This window comes from Brachionichthys hirsutus, chromosome 2, assembly GCF_040956055.1.
Source record: "Brachionichthys hirsutus isolate HB-005 chromosome 2, CSIRO-AGI_Bhir_v1, whole genome shotgun sequence".
Taxonomy (NCBI): domain Eukaryota; kingdom Metazoa; phylum Chordata; class Actinopteri; order Lophiiformes; family Brachionichthyidae; genus Brachionichthys; species Brachionichthys hirsutus.
In genome coordinates this window covers 8419722-8443032 of record NC_090898.1, presented here as the reverse complement: position 1 = coordinate 8443032, position 23311 = coordinate 8419722, and the positions used below count along the sequence as shown (strand labels likewise).

Below are 23311 nucleotides of genomic sequence, written 5' to 3'. Positions count from 1 at the left end.
TGGGCAAGGTCACGCACGCGCGGAGTACCTAACCAATCAGAATGTGCCTCGCAACTCGAATGTGTTCTACACGACTTCTCATTGGCTCAGATAGCTGGGGGAGAGGGATCCGTTCTCTTATTGGTTTAACAGATCGACACGCACTGCGCATGCCCACGAATGGTAATAATTATCAAAGTAGCGAAAGTATTTTTCGATTACCTACTGTATTTAAGTACATCTTGAGGAGTATCTTCATGTGCTGCTCATCTGTACAACGTGTGAAAGGCTACCATCACATGAACACTTTAATATAAAGTAGGAGCAAATGGGACTTGTGGAGAATTGTTTTATTGTTATGAACTAATTACTTTTAATTGTAATGACGAAGGGACAGAATGCTTCTTCGATTTCATAAAAATTAATTCCTGGAAATCTGTGGCAGATCACACAAATATGACAATGGCAGGGGATCTGATTCAAGTCGTTTCTAAAAATACAGCCACGAGGATAAACCTAGTTAGGAATATAATTTACAATCTGGTCCTTTTTTATTTAAGTATTGACTTACTATGGGCGTGAACATGCTTCGGTTACAAACACGTATTAGGAAGTGGTAAGAAAAAAGTGTAAGGAACAAATGGCAAAAACCAAACAGGTATGACTTGTTCTGCTGCTAATGCACAGTTTGCACTTTTATTGTAGCCTCATTCACTAAACAGTTCAACGGTGCAAGATTACCATACACAGAATTAGGATACCTGCAGGACACATCTATGCTATACAGCGAATGGATTATAATTATTACAAATACAGTGAACATATTTACATTTTAATGCAAGCCCCATACAACACAGATATTTACAAAATAACTATGCAAATGAAACCAGTCTGACAAAGAATATACAGCGTTAATTTCATGGTTTATCTTTCTTTCCTTGAACAAATCCAAAGGGAACACAGTTAACTGATATTGTCAGAGGGGAAGAAGAAAAATTTAGCAATGGCTAGTTTTGCTCGTTTGTTTTTTTTTTGAAAGGCATCAACGGAAAAATGAAAGTGTTGAGATGAGGAGAAACACCAGCACAGCATACTGTCATTTCCAATACCACAAGCCACTCTTTGTTATATTCCCTGATATTAGAAACTAAAAAATGAGTTCAAACCACCCTTAATTTGTTAGAATTCAAGTAGCTGACTATCTTAAACGGTGAATAAATATTTTTCACATCAAGAACAGACCTTTACTCGCACCGCTTTCTTCTAAATGCGACTCATCTCGTCCAACAAGATGAAGCCGGCTGCATTTCTCTTTTTAATCCTCTATAAACGATGGAAAACACATATCTTCATAAGGCATTCAAAGCTCACCTCTCATGCCATCATTTGGTTGATTCTGGGTACAAAAACTAAACAGCACAGACTCTATTTGATCAGTTATTTGAACCCTTTATTGATATGTGCAAAGAGCAAACTAATATGTACATTGCAAACAATAAATACACAATTCAAAATATACCTCTGCAAATGAGTCACTGGAGTGAAAGCGTTTGCTCCGACAGGTATTCTTACCGATACGCTGAGGTTAATGTGAGGTATGCAGCACTGTGAGCCTTGATCAGTGCATACATCTGTTTTTAACTAGTATTATTGATCTATTGACAGACAAAATATTTTCTCAGAAAGGTTTAACCAGGTTTCTGTTTTTCTGTCACCGTCAGATTGGCTGACCTGAGGATAGTGATGGTCTGTGACTTACATCCGAGATGTCGCCAATAAAGTCACTGTTGCTTGTAACAGGCAGTGGCTACTCACGTGTCAACATATCACACACTAATCCCCCCCTTCATATGATGCGATGGGCAAACTGCTGGTTGATTGGCCAGAGCTTTTAATGCCCATCTCCACTTAACAAAAATGTAACATTTGTGGTAGCCACCAAAAGGACTCGTTAATTTATGCAGGAGGGGAATGAAGCGGCGGTGGAATGCTGCACAGAGCAAATTGTTTCCTAAATATCAGAAATAAAACCTTTACCTATATGCCATCCCTTTTACATCACACCTTTCAGCGATCCAGTGCAGCCTTGATATGACTCAGCCTGCGTGACCTGTCCTCGTCTTGCTATAGATACGTTAATGTGCAAAGTAAGGTTTAACACCAATGATGTTGGTTAGAAATAAAGACCCATACGCCCTCTGTTAGATTTCACATAAAGCCTCCTTATGTAACAATTAAAAGCATATAAGAAAAAAAAAGTCAGCCCAATAAGAATTAGATGAGCGTCTGTCCTGCAGGCTACGTGCTAGCAGCTCCATCAAATAAATACTAGCACCAAGTCTGAAGAATAACAATTTCATTTGTCTTCCTATTTCTTCTTCCCGTTTTACCACATTCTGTCTTGAATTCATACGTACCCAATGGTTATAAAAAAAAAAATAGCAAATGTTGGAACATGTCGCATGAGAGGAATATCTTAAGAGCTCATTACACATTAATGCCAGAACAGATATTATGCACTAATCGTGTCTGTCCTTCCTCCTTTTCACCTCATTCAAACCCTGTTTTTTTCATTTCAAGAGTATAAGGTCAGTTTATTCGCCCTTTCAGAAACAACCCATCGTCAAGTTTTCACAGCAGAGACAGGAAATAATCCTGATATATTTCCCCACGTTTCCTCAGATCAGAGTACTTTTGACATAAGAGCGTGATGAGAAATCATTCACCGCCGGTTTCTATCAGGATTCGGAGTCGATTATTTACAGGGATTGAGGAGTCGGATCTAAATGTCACGCCAGTGCTGCCGTCACGTCTGGCTGAGGTTGGACAGATTCAGGAAGTGTTGGACTAGCAACCCGAGGCTTTTTCTCAGTACACGTCATATAGATCTTGAAGCAACCTTCCAAAGCGTAGTCCGACACATCACCTGGAGATATTTATCTATTTTCCTTTCATTTCAACTCTCGTGGTATAGTAAGCAAATCCGGTCTTCTCCCGAGGACTGCTGCAGTTACCGTGTGGGCATATTGATAAGAAAAAAAAAACAGTAAAATAAAAAATTTCTCTGGATATAAATAACACTGATGGAGACAATTTTATACAGATGACTGTAAAACTGAGAATAAGTGGCCTGAAAGAACAGTTTCTGAAGAATCGTGCACACACAAGTAGACTATCACAACATGCTACTAGTTAGGGAGTCGGGGAATGAGGACAAAGCGGAACAAAATCTGACCACAAACATCGTCATAAAAAGGAAATCACAAAGAGCTGAGGAGGAGGAGAAGGGAGGGAAGAAAACAAGGAAGCTAAGTCGCTGGATGGACAGGGAAGAGGAAAACTCCTCTGAAACTGAAACCTTTTGTCAAATGAAATGAGATTTAAGCCACAAATCAAGAAACACACAATGATTAATAAGTGTTAACACTTGGTAAGTTCAAAGGCGTTCCAGAAAGCGTGGTAGCCGCGGCGTCCCGTGTGCTGCTCAACTCACTCAGTTCTTTGTTAGGCCAGTGCGCCTCCTCGCCAGCTTCGATCTGTGGGAACGGGATGGCTATTAGTTTCTGCGGAATAGAGACCCACACTTGGTGCAAAAGAAGCATCGTGCTCGCGCACCTGATCGTTCCTGCTAGCAGAGGGTTAAACGCATAGAGCCAGTCATTCATGTCTTTCTCGTTGTTCGCCTGCAGGAGGATTCCTCGATGTTTTGTGCAAACAGCAAACGTGTTGGGAGTCTAACAGGAAGGAGAACAGCTGTTTATTTAAAGTGGATGGTTTACTGGGTGAATGCTGTTAGCCAGATATCAGTGAGCGTAAGCTTGCTGAAACTCTACCTTGAGCATGGCCTGCTGGTCTTCACTATACTCCACCTGCGCTGTGGAGAGGTTGAGGACACCTCGCTCCACCGGGTCCTTGTCGCCGTTGTAGATAAAGACGTAGGGCCGACGCACGACCACAAAGTGCTTCACCCATGAGTTGGAGCGTGGCTCCATGAAGCTTAGGAAACCCTTCTTGGACACCACCGATCTGACAAGAGCAAATAAAAAAAGATCATTTAATAATCTTGTTTTTTTTTTTTTTGCTGAAGTAAATCGGGTTCGCTTCCTGTTGGAATCACCAACTCAGACCTTTTCAAATACATTTTGTTTGAATTAGAAAACAGGACTATCCATTCTGATTGAGGCTGCGAGAAGCAACCAGTAGACAGTAATACCTCGGACATACAATTGCTTTGACATACCAGCGTTCCGAGATACAACCGGGCCTGCAAGCAACATTTTGCTTTGAGATGCGAGTATAAATTCGAGATACGAGCACGCTTCCAGATTCTGAAGCTAAAAGGACAAGCGTTCACTCGTTCAGTGATTTCCGCTGTATCTGTGAATATTCTTTATAAGTGACGGGTCCAAAGAAAGAGAGCGGTAGGTAAGGATGGCAGTGAGAAAAAAAGACGCATGATGACATTGGAGATGAACCATGAAATGATCAATAAATGTGACCGTATTACTGTATTGATTTTTGCAACTGCGTCACTGCAGAGAGCGCCTGGCGGATCGTAACAACATGCCAGCGCACTCACCCCGGCCTCATTTCCTCAATGTCAGGCACCAAGTTAAGGAACTCGTTCTTTCCGGCCCGTGCAAGGTAAGAAGTCTCCAGAGTGGGAACCATTGGGAAGTTCTCGTAGTCTGAGCAGGAGGGACTGGAGGCACGAGAGCTGTTCTCTGGGGTCCTTAGGAACAAAGTGCCACTACGTTAGCTCGGCTCACAGACACCAATACAAATGTCAGTAGTATATTAAGCTTTACTTTTGCTCCATGGAGCCACAGCGGGAGTCAGCCAGCGACGGGCAGGTGGAAGAGGGGGTGAGAGTAGCGCTGCTGAAGCTGGTTACCGATGGGTCACGTCCCATTGGCGACATGTCAGACAGCTGGAAAGAAAGCGGCATCAGTAAAAAGAGAAACGCTGTAAGAACAAAACCGCAGTCGACACAAAACACAACGCCTATTGTTGTAAGATGAACTGTTTACAGTGGCCTTTTGTTTCGGGGCTCACCTTGCAGTCACTGACACTGTTGACCAACTGGTTATACTCGCTGTTGAAGGTGTGTGTCAGGAGGCGCAGGCACTGCAGCGGAACAAGCATGACACGGATTGGTGAGCGGCACAGAAGGAGATAACTGCTGTTCCCAGACGATTCAGCCGCGCAGCAAAGAGTTAACGATCATTGCCGCCATCGCGTAATACTACTGTCAACCTTGGTAGCCAGCTCCTTCTCACGATCCACCAGGCTCTCGATGTCAGCCGAGTCGTAGCCGCTGCTCTCGCTGGGTGTGATGGCGCTTTCAAACGTGGTGCTGGAGATCTGAGAGGAGATGGAGGTGGAGGTGGACATGCTGCCGGAGCTCATGCTGGGGGACAGCAGCAGCTCACTCAGGGACTTGGTGGTGGGAGCTGTTCCGACTAACGCTGCATCTCCAAGCTTCTCCCTCAGCAGCAGGAGGTGACGGGTCTTCTCCACCTGCACGAATGACGCACGCCGAGTCAGAAACAGTTCCCAACCAGAGAAGCAATGGAAGGAATGACATCGCTGGTGAATGTGGGTTTTAAACACCTACCTCATGCAGCTGCTCCATTTTTTCCAGCTCCCATTGGTGCTCCACAATGAGACTGTCTCCTCTGGGCCTCCAGCCGGCCAGGTTCTCCTCTCCACGTACATAAGCCACTGATGTGTCCAGAACCTTCCTCCTCCTCCGCTGCATTCCTGCACAAGACAGAGGATCTCGTTACGACTGCTCCCTCGGGATGAAGATCGACTCGGCAGCTTGAGTTTCAACAGATTTCCGGGTTGCTCACCTGGGCTCCCGGTGTCTGACATTTTGCACAAGCTCAGCTCATAGATGCCAGTGACTCGATTGCTGTTACAAAGACAAGGAGATTGCGTTTCTACAATTGGTGTGCACAATCGATGAGCCAATCCTCGTTGATTTTGGTGACAGAAATGGCTCCAACACGGCAGTGTGAAGTCTTACCAGTCGGGCGTTTTGGAGTATCCACTTCCAAAGAGGTTCCTGAGCGAACGAGGAGGGGAGATCTTTGCATCTCGAGAGTAGAAGACCATGCAGATGTCTTTGGTTATAATGGCGGGTTGGATGCAGTGGTCCAGCTGTGAAGGCCACACACACACACACACACACACACACACAGAGCGCTTGTTTGCTGCTGACACGTGGAGAGGTGAGGTAAGCTGAACCAAGCAGCGCAACAAAGAGAGGCAGATGTCTGACCTCCAGATATGCAGACAGAGTCATGTAGATCTTCTCTCCATACGGGGTGACTCGGTTGAGGAGGAGTGAGTTATGCAGGGAGCTGTCCCACACTGCCTCGAAGCGGTAGAAAGTCCTGAAGAAGAAAACGAACAAAAGGTTCAGTCGACCGATCATCAACCATCATCTGTGATTTATATCCCAGAAAACAAAAGAGAAACGTTACTTTTTATTACCAACCTAAAGTCGTTTTTATATGAGGGCCAAACTCCCGTGAGATTCCTGCTTCTAGCTGCAGTGACATAATGGTGGAACGGAGCTAACTAGGTGGAGGTCTGTGGTCTCTGAGAGCGGTCCCTTTAAAAAACAATCTGTGACTACGGCCGGCACGGTGGCCCAGTGTGCAGTGCTGTTGCCGCACAGCAAGGTGGCCACAGGTTCAAATCCGACTTGCAGCCTTTCTGTGAGGAGTTTGCATGTTCTCCCCGTCTCTGCGTGGGTTCTCTCCGGGTTCTCCGGCTTCCTCCCACCACCAAAAACATGCAAATTAGGCACACAAATGTGTCTTTGTGTGGCCCTGTGATGAACTGGCGGCTTGTCCAGGGTGTACCCCGCCTCTCACCCGTTGACTGCCGGGATAGGCTCCAGCACAGCCCACGACCCGGTAACGGACAAAGCGCTCAGGAAAATGAATGAATGAATGAATGAATGAATGAATGCCTGCTTTATAAAATCTACTCGGTGAGATTGTTGAGTGTTACACACTTCCTGGCTCTGGCAGCAGGGGGCGGTCTTAACCTCGGCCTGAGAGCCAGATCTGCCATGTTGGTGGCTTAATGGCCTTTTTTGTTGTTGCTATTATTCACTCACAAAAAAAACATTACAAATCTTGGTGACACACAAAATCAACATACCATGACACAAACTAACACAAATAAGGAGCTGCAGTTTCATATATACCCAGGAATCATCTGGAATTCGGTAATTTACAAATAAAGATTGATGGGAATGGAGGCAGACTAATTGCAACATGCTAATGAAAACAACAGTGGGGATAACTTATTCCTATAAATCTATGGGACTAAAGAGAGACATAAAGCTTTTTCAGTGAAAGAGCCTTATGTTCTCTGGTCACAGGTACCTATCAATATCCTTATCAATAGAAAGCCTGAGCCAATCAAGAGTCCAGCAGCAGCAGGAGGAAAAAGGGAGTGCATAGACAAAAAGAGAGAAGCACAAAGAGTCAGGAAACAGAAACAATGGAGCAAAGTAACAGTCATGAAAATGGAAATGTTCATGTAATGGTTACCCTGGCGACAGCAAAAAAAACGAGAAGAGCACTCGGAGAGCGCAGACCTCCGCCGAGCAGCTCATTCCCCTCATATTTAGATTCACACCGTCCACATGTTGATCTGGATCATCACCAAAAGGTTCTAAATAATTATTGGTATCTTTATACACCAACCATGAAAAGTAAAAGTGAATCTGAGTTGATGTGTATTTTTAACTGATGTCGAATCCCGACTGACTCCATTCTGGATCCGATCTGGATGAAATTCCGTGGCAAAATAGAGGATGCCACCCTACACGACTGTTCATCAAACACAACTCTATTCAAGATGGCGAGACACTCGATGCATCCGAGCATGTTAGGTACCTGTTGGCGTTGTGGGTCGACTTAATGTTCTTTGCAGATATGATGTTCAGGGACAGCACAGATTCAGCAGCACAACTGTCCACTTCAGCCTTGTTCCTGATGCGACCTGGTGGGTCGTACAACAAATTGACATACCGTCACCTCAGAAGCTAAGGTGACTTCTCCTGGTGGAGCAGAAATACCTAATGCAGCAAGTCAATCAGCAGATTTGAGTTCAACAGAATTACGGTCACATTGTCCAGAGATAAAACTGAACAAATGCCTCCGTACGATGCACGGCTGCAGGAGAAACCGCTTCAAGAAGTAGGAGAAAGAAAACTCTACGTTTCATTGCTTCCAAACAAAAATACATTTGCTTTGTGAGAATGGAAACCGTCGTCTCATTTTATCAGGGTGTCCACCGACTGCTCTGTGAGTAGCAATCAGTGACCAACACGCTGCACGTATTGTCTTTGCTTACAGTAGAAAGGCAGGCAACTCACCCACAACCAGCTCACGAACGTCCTTCCAGTGGAGCTCGCTTCCCTTCTCATGGATGAGCGTCACGGTGATCCTCCGCTGGATGCCCTGCAGCACAGACCACAGACTGAAGCCTCTGAACGTTCATTATAAAGATAAACAGATTTTCTACTGATAATCAAAGAAAATGCAATGACTTCTGTACCTGGTGCAGGAGGTAGGTGCCATGACAGGGGAGCCCCCCGCTGTGATCCACTACAGCTGGGATATACCTGTGGAAGCAAGGGAGGGGGAGGGGCTACTTTGTGGGTATAGCTCAAATACAACAGCACTGAAATGTTGACATCTAGAGAGCCGTTTTACTGCCGTTATTGCACTAAATGTATATTCTGTGGTCGTCTGTGTAAAATGCATGCGTGATCCACTCACTCTCCGGTGGGCTCCAGCTCGCTGATCTCAAACCAGACCAGCAGGTCGTATTTGCTGACGCACTGACCCAGGTTGGACTTGGTGATCGTGTTCAGCTTTGTGGCCGGAACTGATGCAGACACACACACACACACACACACACACGCAAATAGGATAGATATTTAAAATTCAGAATAAGCTGATATAAAATGTATAAATTGGATTAATAAAGGAAGGTGGAACATGTGACATGAACTCACTGCTGATGCTGGTTAAGTAATCTAATTTACAATATCAATAATGTGGTTTAAACATCCATTATTAATGAAATGAGATGACACAGAAAACTCTTATTCACCGTTGTACGAATAGGTACTATGGAGAGCTAAATCGCAGATTACACTAGCTCTGACGGCACCCTACTGCGCCACACATCAGGATTACATTCCTATTGAAACAGGCTAATCTCCGAGTCACATTCGCATGTGGTGAAATGGAACGTTATTCCACAGGAAAGCCACACAGCAGCTAAACCCATAAAGACTCCAGGCTTTGGATTCTGATTTAATTGTGTCAATGTGATGTCAAAGCTTTTCAACGATCACCACAATAATGTTTATGTGCATCATATTTACCTGATGGCAGCTCAGGCCGGTTATCAAGTGACATGGAGAGGATTGAAACGATCTAACCAGCAGCACAAACACCACAGCGGCGCACTATCGTGCTACTGCCACAGCACCGCACTAGGCTAAATCCTACAGCACAGGTTCATCTAATGTCTGGCTCGCTAGCTACCATAACGTAAACTGTACCAACCGTGGTGTTTGGGCACAGTTAGCACAAGGTCGCTGGGCACCGGGAGGAAAGGAAAGTGAGAGAGCTGCTCGGCCTCGTCCTCCAGACTGGCCACGGCAGAAGCGGCCAGAGCGTTGGCGTGCTCAGACAGCGTGTCCAGCACTTTGCCGTTCACGTAGCCGCTCATCAGATAGCGGACCAACTCTATCTTTCGCGTGTGGTCTACAGTTTTAGAGTATATATTGTTTAAATGATGATGGAGATAGGAGGAGCGATGTGGAAAATGGAGGACGGAGGATTTGGAACGCAGGGAGAATGATTACAACAGAGACCAAACAAAACAAAAAAAATCCAGAGGAAGAAAGAAATGAGAGAAAAAGATGAGCCACGTTGATAAAGAAACAGGGGAAACACGGTGAAATGAAATTGACAGATTGAGAGCGTCTCATCAGGGTACAATCCTCACCTGGTTTAGACAGAGGCATGGGAATGGGATAGTATTTCCTGGACGGCGTTGGGGGACTGTTGACATACATGCAGAATTATTTTTAAAGCAGTAAGAACATCCATGTGGTTCAACACGTTCCATAGTAACCACACCAACCTGATCAGTTCTTGGCCATGCAGATGCAGAGGGTGCTGCTGGTAGTGGCCGAACACTTCAAACACAATTGGCTTATTTTTGATGTACTCGATGAAAGATTCTGTGACCTCAACTGAAATCTATTCCAACAGCGAAAAAGAGAGGGAGGTCAAAACTGCTGAAGGCTACAGTTGGTAAAGGGCGGCGTGTGTGTCTGTACTCACATTCTGAACATGGTAAAAGCCAAGGGGAGCTCCTTTGCCGGTGTTCTTCAGTGGCTCCGTGGAAAAAGCTTCGTCGTGACGATGCAGGAAACTAAGGAAAGAAACATAAATGTGCATCCGGATGTTATATTTATTTGATCAGGATTGATCGCATTAATTCCAAACCAACACAAATAACCAAACTGATACAGAAATGTTTGAAGATTGTCGACTCACTTGAATTGACAGAAGATATCCGCGTACTCAGGCGGGACGCCGTTAGCCTGCAGCACAGTAACACGGAAGGTAAAGATGCTGCCGACCTCCAGCTGACCTGCCAGGCTGTCATCATGACTCAGTTTGCTCTCTGAGGCGTTGCCCAGTTTGAGGTCTGCGGAAAGCCAGAGTGGAGATTAAGAGGAGAGTAGGGATGAAGAAGTCCTGTGTGTTTATGAGCAAGCTAACCCAAATAGTTTTGAACAGGTTTCCATGTGGAAAGGTGAACCCTGAGAAGTGGAAGAGGTGATTAGATTTTCCACCTCATCTGGAAAACGGTCTGGATCCAGGTGGTCATTTCATGGATCCTGCCATGGTGACGCGTGACCCGGTCTACTCAGCTTCTGAGTGCATGACAATGGCATTCCTCACATAGCTCCTCAATGTACTTTGACTTCATGTGCAGCATGATCATCATGCCAAGCATGTCTTTAGTTCATTTGGGTCATATGGTGCCGCCAGGGTAGGATTGGTACATTTGCCGTGCAGAGGTCTGTATAATTTGCATCTGAATTCTGAGCTCCGAGCTTTAGGCTGCTTCCACATATACTTCTCATTTAAAAGGAAAAATTCAACCATAAAATAAACTTTATACGAGTTCTTTCACGACGTAACGAAAAGCGTACCGTTCTCATTTCCATTAAAATACATCTGAAGTGCCTTCAATAGGACCATCTGCGTTTCGCTTTAGGAGGACAGGTCGAAATTTATGAGCAGAGAAGTGAAGGTCTGGCAAGCGTACCCATGTCATTGACTCTGTTGAGCTCCTCTGAGGGTGTGAGGACCTCTGAACTCTGACCCTGACCCTCCACAATGCGCAGCTCTTCCAGGGACAAGCCAGAGCGGGTCATGACAGTGGCGGGAAAGTCATTCTGATTGGACCAACAGGGTAGAGAAGAGAATATTAGAATACAGCTGGTGGAACGAATGAGAATATAAACCCTCCACCTGTATGGAGGTGTTCCTTCATCGTGGATGGACAGGGATTAGGACTTTAAATTATATTTGCTATTTCTTATAAACAATAGTTTGAAAAAAGATTCTGCTGACTTTATGATCGAAATGAAACTTTATAAGCCGCTCTCTCAGGAAGAAAGAAAAATCACGTTTGAAGCTTGAAACCTTCATCTGACTCTGGGTTTACCTTTTTGAAGTACTCGTCATCAAAGGAGATCTTGGCAGTTCCCGACTGTCTAATTCCTGACCCGTAATCCGGAGCCTCCTCGTCAGCTACAAAGAGATAGATCCCAATAAGACGACGGTTTATCACGACTCAAACAGATAAAACAGCTCAAATATAAACACAGAGATTCTACGGAGATTTCCCTTTAGAGTGGAGTATATCTCAGGTGTGAAACAAACTAAACAAACATTTAAATGATACACAGTAAGCAGAAATAAATACATTTTAATTGCTCCACTACAAATAATTACCACAGTCAGGACAATTCAACAATCAAGACACTAACAGTCCATTTCATGCAGGCGAGCTATCAGCGGGACAGAGCCTGTGTTATTCTAACAGCATTGCTCATTAATTACTCACCAGCTATCGCCTGAACCCCCACACGGAGGAAACCACGCACCTCGCCCTTCTCTGTTACTATGGCAACACGGTGCACCAGTGGTACAGGGTACAGAAGGTTGCTCAGGTACACGAAAGCTCTGAGTCAAAAAAAGAGAGAATGCGAGATGTGAAAAGATGATTTTGGTGCAGTGTGGAATGACTGCTGCGGTCTTCAGACCCAGAAATCATGTACGTATGGTATTTTTCTTTATTGTTATATAACTTCAATGCTCCATTTAATCTACCCTACTGAAAGCAGCTGCGATAAATGAAGTGAAAAGTGTAGTCGTTATACAGAGAACATTTTCTCTCGGTATTATATAATATTTTCACAAGCATTTCCTTATTTATTACACGTTAACAACTACAAACAGTATAAATATTATTAACCATCAAGTTACAGAAAATGCAAAAACAAAACAAAGAACAAAACCATGCATGAACACAAAATCACATGTGCTGCAGCGCACTGATATCAGCAGCCGTGTGAGCCGTGACCTGACGGACAGGGCGATGACGGGGAGTCTGGAAAGGCAGCGGCGACGGCTGCATCGTTCAGCGTGTTGTGTTATGGCGATGCTAGATAGAGCATCACGTGTGCACACACACACACACACACACAAACACACACGCTGACATTTTGCTTTGTAAGACTTAATTTGTTTTGCTGCATCCTGGTGATACCAATTTTTTCCACCCTCCTCTCTCTCTCTCTCTCCCTTTCCCTCCTTTCACAGACGCAAGGCTGATGCAGAATGGATGGAACAACCTGTCTCTGAGGTCATAATGACGAAGGCAGCTGAGCTACAGCGTCGTCTGGCTGCCTCGGAGACTGCATCGACGTGACGCTTCTTACTGAGATTAGCACCGGTTATATTTATGAGCGAGCGACGAGGCTTCCAGCTCTGACGGTGCATCCTTGAGAGGCGTGCTCTGACTTCAAATGTTGCTGCAGCTTCTTATTTTATCCCGACAGTGAATGGCCAAACACAAGCACACACACGATTACGTTATGTCTCAACCACCACTGTTCTAATTTTGCCGACAATAGATTACAGCAATGATGATAAAAGAAACAAGTTGCAAAATAAATGAATACAGAAGATGCAATGAAATAAAAAGGTTTAAAAGTAAATCCAAACTGACACACAGCTAACCACCTTAGGCACATCTATTACATGCGCAAAGACATGGGCGTTAATACAGTCAGAGCGGTGACGGAGGAGGGAATAAAGACATCACGCTGAGAGGATGTGGAGAGGAAAGGATGGTGGGGTTTCAATTTTTGGGACGACTTATAAGAGTCTAGAGTGAAAGTAGCTCATATAAAGCAGAGCTGAGAGCACAGAAGCTAAACTAATCACATTAAATCCAAAATTGCTCTATTTATCCCCGTACCGTTGCTGTGATTACACAACCCGATCTGAAATTACTCCCGAGGAGGGCTGCCTCATGTATCAGCTAAAAGAATTAGCATTTCGTTATGACTTAATATGCTATTAGATGGTAAATAGTAAAATAAGACTTCCTACATTCTGCTGCTTTTATACACTGACCATTGTTGCTGGGTGCAACATCAGTCTGTCATGTTTTCTCCTCTACAATCCATGATCTTAGATTCTTCCAACTCTTTGTTAGTCTGATTTATTACACGTTAATTACACGACACCGAGCCGGAATCCACCCCAAACTCCTGTCCCAGCCTGTGTGCAGAGGACGTGGGAACACCAGTCCCAGTCACCAACCTTCCCACCAGGATGAACCAGGGGGAGCGGTCGTAGAAGGGGTCCTGGCCGTCGCTGAAGATGTCGGAGCCCTCCTCGGTGCCGGCGTCCGAACTGGCGTCGTCCACAAACGCCTCGTCATCGATCAAATCGGACATCTCGCTCTGGCGCTCGTCTGCCAGCTCAGTGATCTCAGAGTCGGTGGTGGAGAAGGTAGGCGAGGGCGTACGCTCAGCCAAGCGCTCATTGACACAACCGTGGAAGATGGGTGAACTGAGAAGGTTGGTAGTTTGGGAGCAGTAGCAAGAACCAAGGAAAGGTAACAGCGGAGTGACACAAGAGTTAAACAGGCCACTGCAGTTCAGGTCTAGTTTCCTATAATAAATAACGCATCATCATGTCCTGACAGAAAGCAGATCAACATATTTTTGAGTAATTACAGATGCAAAATACTCGAACATAAACAGTAGCCGTACATTTATTTGAACATGCTTGCTTTTTTCCGGCCTGTGGACAAAGTTAATTACAATAATCTTTAGTAATAATTCTACTTTATAGCTGTTAGAAATGAAGCAGCAGGATTAATTTCACGAAAGCAGGTATTAGAGAACAGGAAGTTGTTAATTGTCACAGCTGTTCACAGAAACACGATTATTTTACACTAAAATGAAACTGCACTTTAAAAGGATTAACTTACGAATCTCCTAATGTATGCTGGCTGAAAGAGGATAAAATACAAAGTGCTGCAATATTCTACTGAATCGAGAGCCACTATGTTGTTGTTTTTTTTACAAGCATGAAATGAATGTCAGAGCAGCAGCAAAAGGACACGACAGACCCGTGAAAATGACTTCAATTATGGAGAAGAAAAAAATGTGGTAGAATACAATGAAAAAAATCACAAAATAATATTTATCAGCGAAATGAAATGTGAAATCTAGTGCACAAAATAAAAGGCACAAATAAAACATCACATGCTGACAACAACAAAAAAGCTAAAAAAACAATGAGCAACAAAATAACACTGCATGAATGATAAATGATAACAATGCATGATTCCAACACAGGTTACAGCGCTCATACATATATTGAATCTGCAACAAAATTTTGGTCACAAAAATGAAATAAATATGGAAATAAAAACAGCATAGACATGAAAACAAAATCACAAATCAATGGCCAACCAGCAGCCAGAATGTACTTTCACTGGTTCAGTTAACCACAAACAATCTAGCACTTACACTCGATCAGGCTACAACCAAAACAACAAGGTATTTTTCTGCAGTCATGATACATACCTCCCCACCAGTTTAAACCAATGGAAGCGGTCATAGAAGGGATCATTTCCTGTCAGAGCACCTTCCTCCTCCTCCTGGTTGGTGGAGGCCATTTCTCCGGCGCGGTCATACATCTCTCGCATCTGGTCCAACCTCTGTCTGCAAAGGACAGCGGAGCGGGCAAATATTAATGAGCAAGAAAGAAGCAGAGAGAGAACATACGGCTGGAGACAGAGATGCAGATGCAGAGGTGTGAACAGGCTAATGGAGATCTTAAAAACAAAGCAGGATTAGTCTGAGGTTGTTACTTGAGTTTATCCAGGGACCAGTAATGAGTGGCTCCATTCTTCAGGTCTTGAACTTCTACAGCCACCACGGTGCGGGGGAAAGGCCTGGACTCACGGGACTTCTCAGGCTCCGGCGACGAGAGCTCAGGGGGAAGTGGCGAGTATAGCGTGTCCGTCAGCAAGACAAACTGGAACTGAACCTGGAAGAGAAGAGAAGCGTTTATGAGGTGAGGAACAATAGGAGACTTGAAATGATATTCAACAAACAAGTCGGTACAAAAAGAAGTGCAGTAAACCATTGTGACTTTGAGAGATCAGCACTTAAGCCCTTGACCTTAACGGGAGACTTGTTGTCTTACTATCTTTTCGAGGTGGATTGTAAATTACTGCAATGAAGGGACAAACAAATCTCCAATTTGTGGCCTTTCTCTTCCCAGCATCCTCTGAGGGAGAAAAAAATACTGAAGCTATTAGCATCATTGGACATAAATTAAAGACTGAACCAGAAAATAAATAGAGTGCACCATGGGAAAATGACCCATTTCCTGTATCAGTCCTGTAGGAATATAATTTGTACTAGTGCTATGATGGGGCGGTTGGGACACCTGGCTCTGTTTGATTTAATAGATTGCAAAGTGCATCATCTAAAAACAGGAGTGGTCAGTTAAAATAATTTACATCACAGGCCAAATGGAATATAAAACTCGAGGGTCCTTTCATGACATCATCATACTGTCACGCCATAATCCAGCTTCCCCGACGAACAGAACCTGAGTGACCCACCTCTGTAAAAGCAGTTATGAAGCAAGCCCAGCATCAACAATATAGTGTTCAGCTATATTTAGAAACGCCGATTCTTCTTCAACATTCCCTCATATTTCTCTCATTTAAAGGCTCTCCAAATGTTTCTCGTTCACAGAGCAGGCACTAAACCAGACAGTTGTGTCACTGGACGGTCGACGGTCCTTCTTTTTGGTGTGGCACAAATTTTAAAGTGTAATATCTGTCACATATAGCCGAAAACAGCAGCAGAAATAGACTTGTTCACTTACTTTCTTCTTAAGCTCAACACTAATGGCGTTCGCCTCCTTCAGGTAAACAGCGCTCCCCCACAGCTGATCACGGAGTGAGGTGAACTGGTGGTACCTCCACTTCCTGAAGGCCCACTGAGCCAACTCAAACTCATGCTGGCTCCATGGAACTGAAGGGAGAAAGAACACGAGAGATGGCAACACGCAAAAGTCAAAACTGAATGTACCGGTACTTTTAAGTTTAACTCCCGAGGTACATGTTGTTAATCAAGCAGGATATGAATGGATTCATTACAGTTGTTCTTCGTCTACACTGATATTGTGCTGTTGTTAAAGACATAGTTCAATTATGCTTGCTAACACGGAGGTAAATTAAAACTGGATTATTGCTCAAGTAAGACTCAGAAAAAAATATTTGTTTTAAAGCGCGAGGATGTAGAATTTTGTCTGCAGTGGATTTCACAAGCTAAAACATTTTAAAAATCAGTGGAAACTAGCAAAAGTTGTCATTTATGCGAAATACTGCTTGCTTTGGAACATTATTGCCAGTAATTGGTTTTATTGGCTAAAACGCATAATAAATTCTGATCCGTCATGATTAAAATAAAATTGTCGCCATTTTTACTGGCATGTTTTATTTCAACTGCATTTGATTATACATTATGGAATAGTTAGGAACCTAAACGAGAAATAGACAATTTAATTCATGATTGTTCTGTGAATTACTCGTGCATATCCCTGTAGCTTGGGCTCTTGAAAACAGCGTGGAAATACTATTACACTTTTATCCTTATTGTGGGCTTAAATATAGAGAGACAAATAAGGGAAGAAATGATTTAATAGTCACAATACACACCTTCCTCTTCCTCCTCCTCTTCCAAATCTTCTTCATCTGGTGTCTCGGCTACCAGAGAAATAGTCTCCACCTGTTTCTGAAGTTCCTGTAATTTGCTCTCGTACACCTGGACACCAACACACAGGAAGTGAACATATATGACTGTCCACCAGCTGGGAGATCAGGTCAACGTCTTCATCACATTTCAACACAACATATTGTGTTGAGCCACAGGTGTCGAGCATTCTCCACTTTGAATTCAATCCATCAAAGTTAAGTACTGGAGATGCTGGTGACTAGTTTAAATGATGCATTAATAAACACCCCTGGAAGTGTAACATGTACTAAGTACTTTTTCCTTGTATATCTCCAGATTCATGCTAAACACAACATAAAGTAAGGGATTCCATTGTCATAATGGAATATAAATCTTTAAAAGTAAAGTTATGATTACTGGATGATGAAATATCAATAATCACATATTTACTACTCAAAAACACTGAAATAAAGGATTAATTCTCTTTACATCAAAAAGACAATTCTTCAAATCACAGCAATGGATGAAAAACTTTTAACCAAAGTCCTTTTGTCTCCTCGCACAGAGTTCTAGAAACCAAACAATGAAGCATCTTAGCGGGAGGGAATAGTGGTTGGCGTGGAACACGAGAAGCGCTGGTAGAAGCCGAGTCAAATGTAATCCAATGAGGGGGCGCCATAATCGTCAAAGCAGGTCAGGCCGTGGTCCCGATGACCTCATCCTGTCTGTTCAGCGTCTTCCGGGAAGACAATACAGCCTTTTCATTTGGCATTAACCTCCTCCCATCTGAATTCCTACCAACAAGCCAAATGCTGAATTCTTCCCCTTCAAACGATCTTTGGAAATCTAATTCCTAAGTTTTACTGATAATAATCATCTACACAGCGCTGATATTCCAAGACAAGTACCATAAGGCAACATGTGATATCCGGAGCAGTTTTAAAACATACATTTCTAAAGTTGAAGATGAAGTAAATTCTAACATAAATAAATCCACTGTGTATGGGGTACAAAGTCACAGTAGTACAGTGTACAAAATATCTAGTAAGGATAACTTTATTGCTACTGATAAAGCGCTGCACTATGTATCTTAAAATATACTAATTTAGAAGTATGTAATAGAATGCACAGTACTTTACGCTGGCCTGAGGCACAGTGCAGTGTAAAGCATTCAGGGATTCTGAGTCTCTCTTTAAACTGGTATATTGGCAGTGGAAAAAACGAACACCACCCATTAACAACTGCACTTGGAGCAGTTCATTTTATTGCAGTCATTCTTTGAAAATAAACCTCTGGCAACACAGGGACTCGGTATATATGTTTTCTTCTTCTTCAAAACATATCAAGTGTACGTTTGCACAAAGTACTCAACGAAGGCACAACATTTTGTTGACACCACAATGAGGCACTTCATATCGTAAATTCAAAAAACAGTCTGGAAACACTCAATGGACACTTCGAATAAAGACAAAACACTAACGTGTACAGTGTGTATATTTTTAAAGGCAAGTACATTATAACATTGACCACTTGATTTTGTATATTGTACTTTCAAGAATACCCGTTTGGCCATCAGCACCCCCCCCCCCCCCCCCAATACATTTAAACCATGTGCTAATAGGGCATTATTAGGCATGAAGAAACGTGAGCCCTTACATGCAGACGTAGTCAAATACTCGACCCGCAGGGCGGAGACTTTCACAATTTCTCTCAATTTCAAGGCCTGGTTTGAAATGTAATAATTAATGGGTTCTTTAAAAAAAAATCTATGAATGATGCAAGAAGAGATGGAGTGGCAGGCAGACTCGCTGACATTATAAATAAGTATCAGCTAAAGCACAAATGTAAAAACTGAAAATAAACAAGTGACTTTATCAACAATTACTCCGATAGTCCGAGCCAGGTTATATGAATGTAAGGCATCTGATGCAGAATCAAACTCTCATTCGACATGGAGAGTTCTCCAGAATAACATGATGCAAACACTTTGTCCTCCCCAACACATTTTTTAAGGCGAGTCTTTGGGAACCATGACAACACTCCGTGGGACACCCAGTCGAGCAGGGCGAACTTCGTGCTCACGTCGTCATCCTCAAACCCAAAGTGTAATTTTAACACTGAGACACACCTCAGCCTATGAAGTGTGGGTTCTTCAAAAAGAGAATTATTTTGAACATGTTGTACTGTTTCAAGTGAAACTTGGCTAAAATGTTGCGTAGGTCAGTTTTTATAGTCTTCAACTCCAAGCAGAATGATTTATAATCAAGTTGGAAAGCCAAGTCAATGTATAAAATAAGGGTAGTGTGTTTAGTAGTGCGTTAAAATAGATTTAAAGTAGAGCGCAAATCATTGCTTAACATAAAAATGTGTTCCTTAATTAATTACACAACATTACTGTGACTTGAGGACCTGCACAATACTGAAATACAAGAATGTGGCAGGTAGATACATTTAAGAAGTTAAAAGATTGGAATCAAGCATAGAAAGAAACAATTTAGTTATTAAAATGTTAGTTGGTTAGGCAAGTTATGAAGACTTCATTACAAAAGTAAGATGAAGCCTTGTACATGAGCAATGAAGTAAAAAAGGGAAAATAAAATGTTCAAATCAAGAGCAATATTAACAGAAACGGCGCATAAAAAAAGGCACCTTCAAATTACTCCTTTTTTAACAACTATTCTGTCGATTTAAACGACAGTCACACGGTCGTCTAGTACATAAAGTAATTCCGTAATTAACGACACTGCTCTTTTGATTACAAATCCTGGCCAAAGGTGACTTGAGACAAGAGATGCTATGAGATACAACACACAAAATAAAACTGCAAAAAAGAAATGATTTTTCAATTCTAACATTCAGTTAAATTGGTTCATTGAAATTAAAATATTGGGCTGTTTTTCCAGTTCCTAATCTGGCCTAATACAGCAAAGGCTTTAATGAAGATTAGACACTTTAATGCATTTATACTGTAGTGGTTAAAACATTCAAGATAAATCAACACTAAAATGGTAAAGATGTAAACTCAGAAATTCAGCCACGTAGATAATCTTTCAGATCAAAGCATGATTGATGACGTGTCACATGCTACAAAAGGAACAGGGAAGGCATTCCGCGTCTCTTCCGAGAATCTTTTGTTGTTGTTGTTGGCTTCAGTTCCTTGTGACAGCTCTCCCAATGCTAGTAATGTGTACACACACAATGCAGCAAAAACTGCCGACAGCATATTTTATGATGATAGAATACCTTTAGAATACATGCAATACTTTGGGTCAACCAATGTCACACTGATCGAGTGCAAATATCAGTCAGCGTTAGCCGTGTGGTTCACAGGATTGAGAGTTGTTGTGATCTGTAATGCGTTTGACTACCAGAGCTACCAGAACCCGTCCCTCGTTTCACCGGTCCACTCAGACAGTCGTCTCTCTACTGGCTTTCAGATTGGGGTCAGACATTTGTCTGCGCATTCTTGGAGGTGCCTGAAAGTTGATTGGATGAGTCGCATGATCAATGTGATGGTACTGCTGGTAGCCATTGAACCTGCCATCTGTGTGCGTTGCGCTATGGTATGGGTAAGGCTGCTGTTGATGGTGTAGCTGGGGTTGTGCTGGCTGGTGCTGATGGTGACGGGGCAGGTAGAACGCCTGCGTGTGCCTCCTGTTGCTTTCAGCCTGCTGCAGTGACTCTACTGAACCAGGGGGTCGCTGGCGGGTATTAAAAGAGTTGCTGCGGCCTCGTTCTTGGGGCGACTGTTGCTGGCTGTTCCTAGAGTTATGCATCTGAGCTTGTAAACCTTGCTCCAAGTTGTTACACTTGTGTTGGGGTGATGGGGGACTGATGTGGACAACTGAAGCAGCCATTTGTTCTCTAGAGTGGACTCCCTCTTCAGGCTGACAGCTTTCACTCTCTTCTTCTACAGCTTCTTTGGGCACCTTCACCTCAATGACTTGCTTATCAGTAATGATTATGTGAGTACCTGGGCTCCAAGAGTTGCGGTGCTTAGGGTTACTTCTGAAGGGGAAACGTAGCTTACGGTCCTCTGGAGGTATAAAGCGATGTGGGCCGGTATTCCGGCGAAGCTGCCTGGAGATCTCCTGTTGTTGCAGGTTTTTGAGGCGTAACTGCTCCTGACGCATCAAGCGCATATGTCCTGTCCTTTTCAAAGTGGCGTCATCGATTTCATTTTGATAGGTTTGCAAATCTACATCTTCTCCATTAGGTTTTGTGGGAACAGGAGGCTTTCCCTCCTGTGGGCTTGGAGTTATGGCAGCACTGGTAGAAGTCTCCGTACTGGTAGACATTTCTTGGCCCTCTGGGGTGATAAGCGGAAGAACCTTTTCCATTTTAACCATTTTGTTCCTGAGGGCACGGATCTCCTCATCCTTTACGTTATTCTGTTTCTTCACCTCCTGCAAGATGTCCTCAAGTTTATCAATGTGCACTTTTAGGTCATCCATAACAACTCCTCCTGGCCGAGACCCATTGGTAATAACATCCTCAATGCGCTCATCACCAACCCCTACAGTGTCCCAAACGTCCCGAGCGACTGCCCTCCACGAGTCCCGCTCGTTGGGGTCCTTCTTGCAGTAGCTTGCACAAAGCTCCTTCATCTTAACAATGGCCAGTGCCTCGATTTCCTGCCGTGTGTGGCGGAAGTCATTGAGCGCCACTTCGTAACAGATTTCTTTGACGGCTTGGATCTTCAGGTCAGAGATGGTCACCCACTTGGAGTCCTTGGTAATGCGACGCTTCTGGGGGATCTGGTACATTTTAACTGGCTCTCTTCTTTTCCCACTGCTGGGTAGTCCACACTTTTTCACAATGGTTTGTAGTTTGCTGGGGGGCAGCTTTTCCCTCAAGGAAGTGATCAGCCTCCAGCTCTCTTCACAAGACCTCTTATCAGAGTCATCCCCACTATCAGAGTCTCCGTCCTTAAGAAAACAACACAGAAAACAAACCAAATGGTTCCCAAAAAAAGGGAGAAATTAAAATGGGAAATGAACAAAGGAATAAATATGCAACATGGGAACTTCTACTATGGATTAGGTCCAATCTAAATACAACACTTCACACTCGAATGTTGCAGTTTAGAATCTGAGATTTAGGATATTTAGCCAAGATGTCTATTACGTGGTATTAATGTATTTACCAGTAAATATTTAGCATACATCTTTAATATACAGATGTAAAGCAACATGCAGTTCCAAGGTTTATGCTTAAATGATAGAAGAAAAGCATAAAAATCCAACAAAGAGTGGCCTTCTTTGACTTTCTCCACAGTTTTTCCTTTACATTTCCTGTAGTGAAATGGTAATATGGATATGAATGAAGTTCTATTTATTTAAATGTCTCCTAAATGTACATTGCTGTTCCCAATGCTGCACATTTATATCAAAAGTAAAGGTAAAGCATGTACATTATGATTAGAAAAGAAATGTAAGTGGAAAATTGGAGCACGTCTGTATTGCTTTGTGATATTCGTCTGCTTAATTGACATTTTTGTGATGTGAAAGATGGATCGGAAAACATGCTAAATTGTACATACATTCATGTACATGGATTTTGAAGCTTTCCCCCTTTAGTCCAGACGGTTTGAGTGGCTTTAGTATTAGCAGTGAGTTGCAGTCGATCAGAAAGCCAGTAGAGTGCAGAGGCAGACATGAAGGTTAATCCACTACAAGAAAGATGTTAGTTGGAAAAATGCAGTTTCTCATTTTTGTGTAGACAAATGACATTACAGATCACAACCATTTGGTACAGGTAATCCAGGTCTTGTGTATGAGGAAGTATCTATGGCTAGAAGTGCACCTGTTGGGAGCGTCAACCCTGTGCCGAAAGATCTACGCATAAAACCCCCCAGCAGATTATGAAAAGTTCTGCAATTCACCGATTCATCTTAAAGCTGTGATGACTGTTGTTGAGTCTCAG

General features: G+C 43.2%; 1 protein-coding gene across 1 annotated transcript in view; it reads right to left on the bottom strand.

Annotated features, from left to right (window-relative positions):
- Positions 1 to 3472: 3472 nt before the first annotated feature.
- Positions 3473 to 23311, bottom strand: part of kif1b (kinesin family member 1B) — a 40966-nt gene continuing 21127 nt past the window's right edge. Inside the window, exons 20-46 of the mRNA XM_068746481.1 lie at positions 17371 to 17476; positions 16536 to 16684; positions 15505 to 15683; positions 15218 to 15355; positions 13941 to 14192; positions 12175 to 12293; positions 11773 to 11858; positions 11371 to 11500; positions 10590 to 10743; positions 10374 to 10464; positions 10171 to 10289; positions 10033 to 10088; positions 8790 to 8898; positions 8566 to 8632; positions 8384 to 8468; positions 7902 to 8007; positions 6266 to 6380; positions 6011 to 6144; positions 5835 to 5896; positions 5597 to 5742; positions 5236 to 5499; positions 5035 to 5106; positions 4788 to 4909; positions 4559 to 4711; positions 3813 to 4005; positions 3595 to 3713; positions 3473 to 3515 (exon numbers count right to left, since the gene is read on the bottom strand). Coding sequence (XP_068602582.1) covers positions 3473 to 3515; positions 3595 to 3713; positions 3813 to 4005; positions 4559 to 4711; positions 4788 to 4909; positions 5035 to 5106; positions 5236 to 5499; positions 5597 to 5742; positions 5835 to 5896; positions 6011 to 6144; positions 6266 to 6380; positions 7902 to 8007; positions 8384 to 8468; positions 8566 to 8632; positions 8790 to 8898; positions 10033 to 10088; positions 10171 to 10289; positions 10374 to 10464; positions 10590 to 10743; positions 11371 to 11500; positions 11773 to 11858; positions 12175 to 12293; positions 13941 to 14192; positions 15218 to 15355; positions 15505 to 15683; positions 16536 to 16684; positions 17371 to 17476 — 3369 coding nt within the window. The remainder of the gene's footprint in view (positions 3516 to 3594; positions 3714 to 3812; positions 4006 to 4558; positions 4712 to 4787; positions 4910 to 5034; positions 5107 to 5235; positions 5500 to 5596; positions 5743 to 5834; positions 5897 to 6010; positions 6145 to 6265; positions 6381 to 7901; positions 8008 to 8383; positions 8469 to 8565; positions 8633 to 8789; positions 8899 to 10032; positions 10089 to 10170; positions 10290 to 10373; positions 10465 to 10589; positions 10744 to 11370; positions 11501 to 11772; positions 11859 to 12174; positions 12294 to 13940; positions 14193 to 15217; positions 15356 to 15504; positions 15684 to 16535; positions 16685 to 17370; positions 17477 to 23311) is intronic.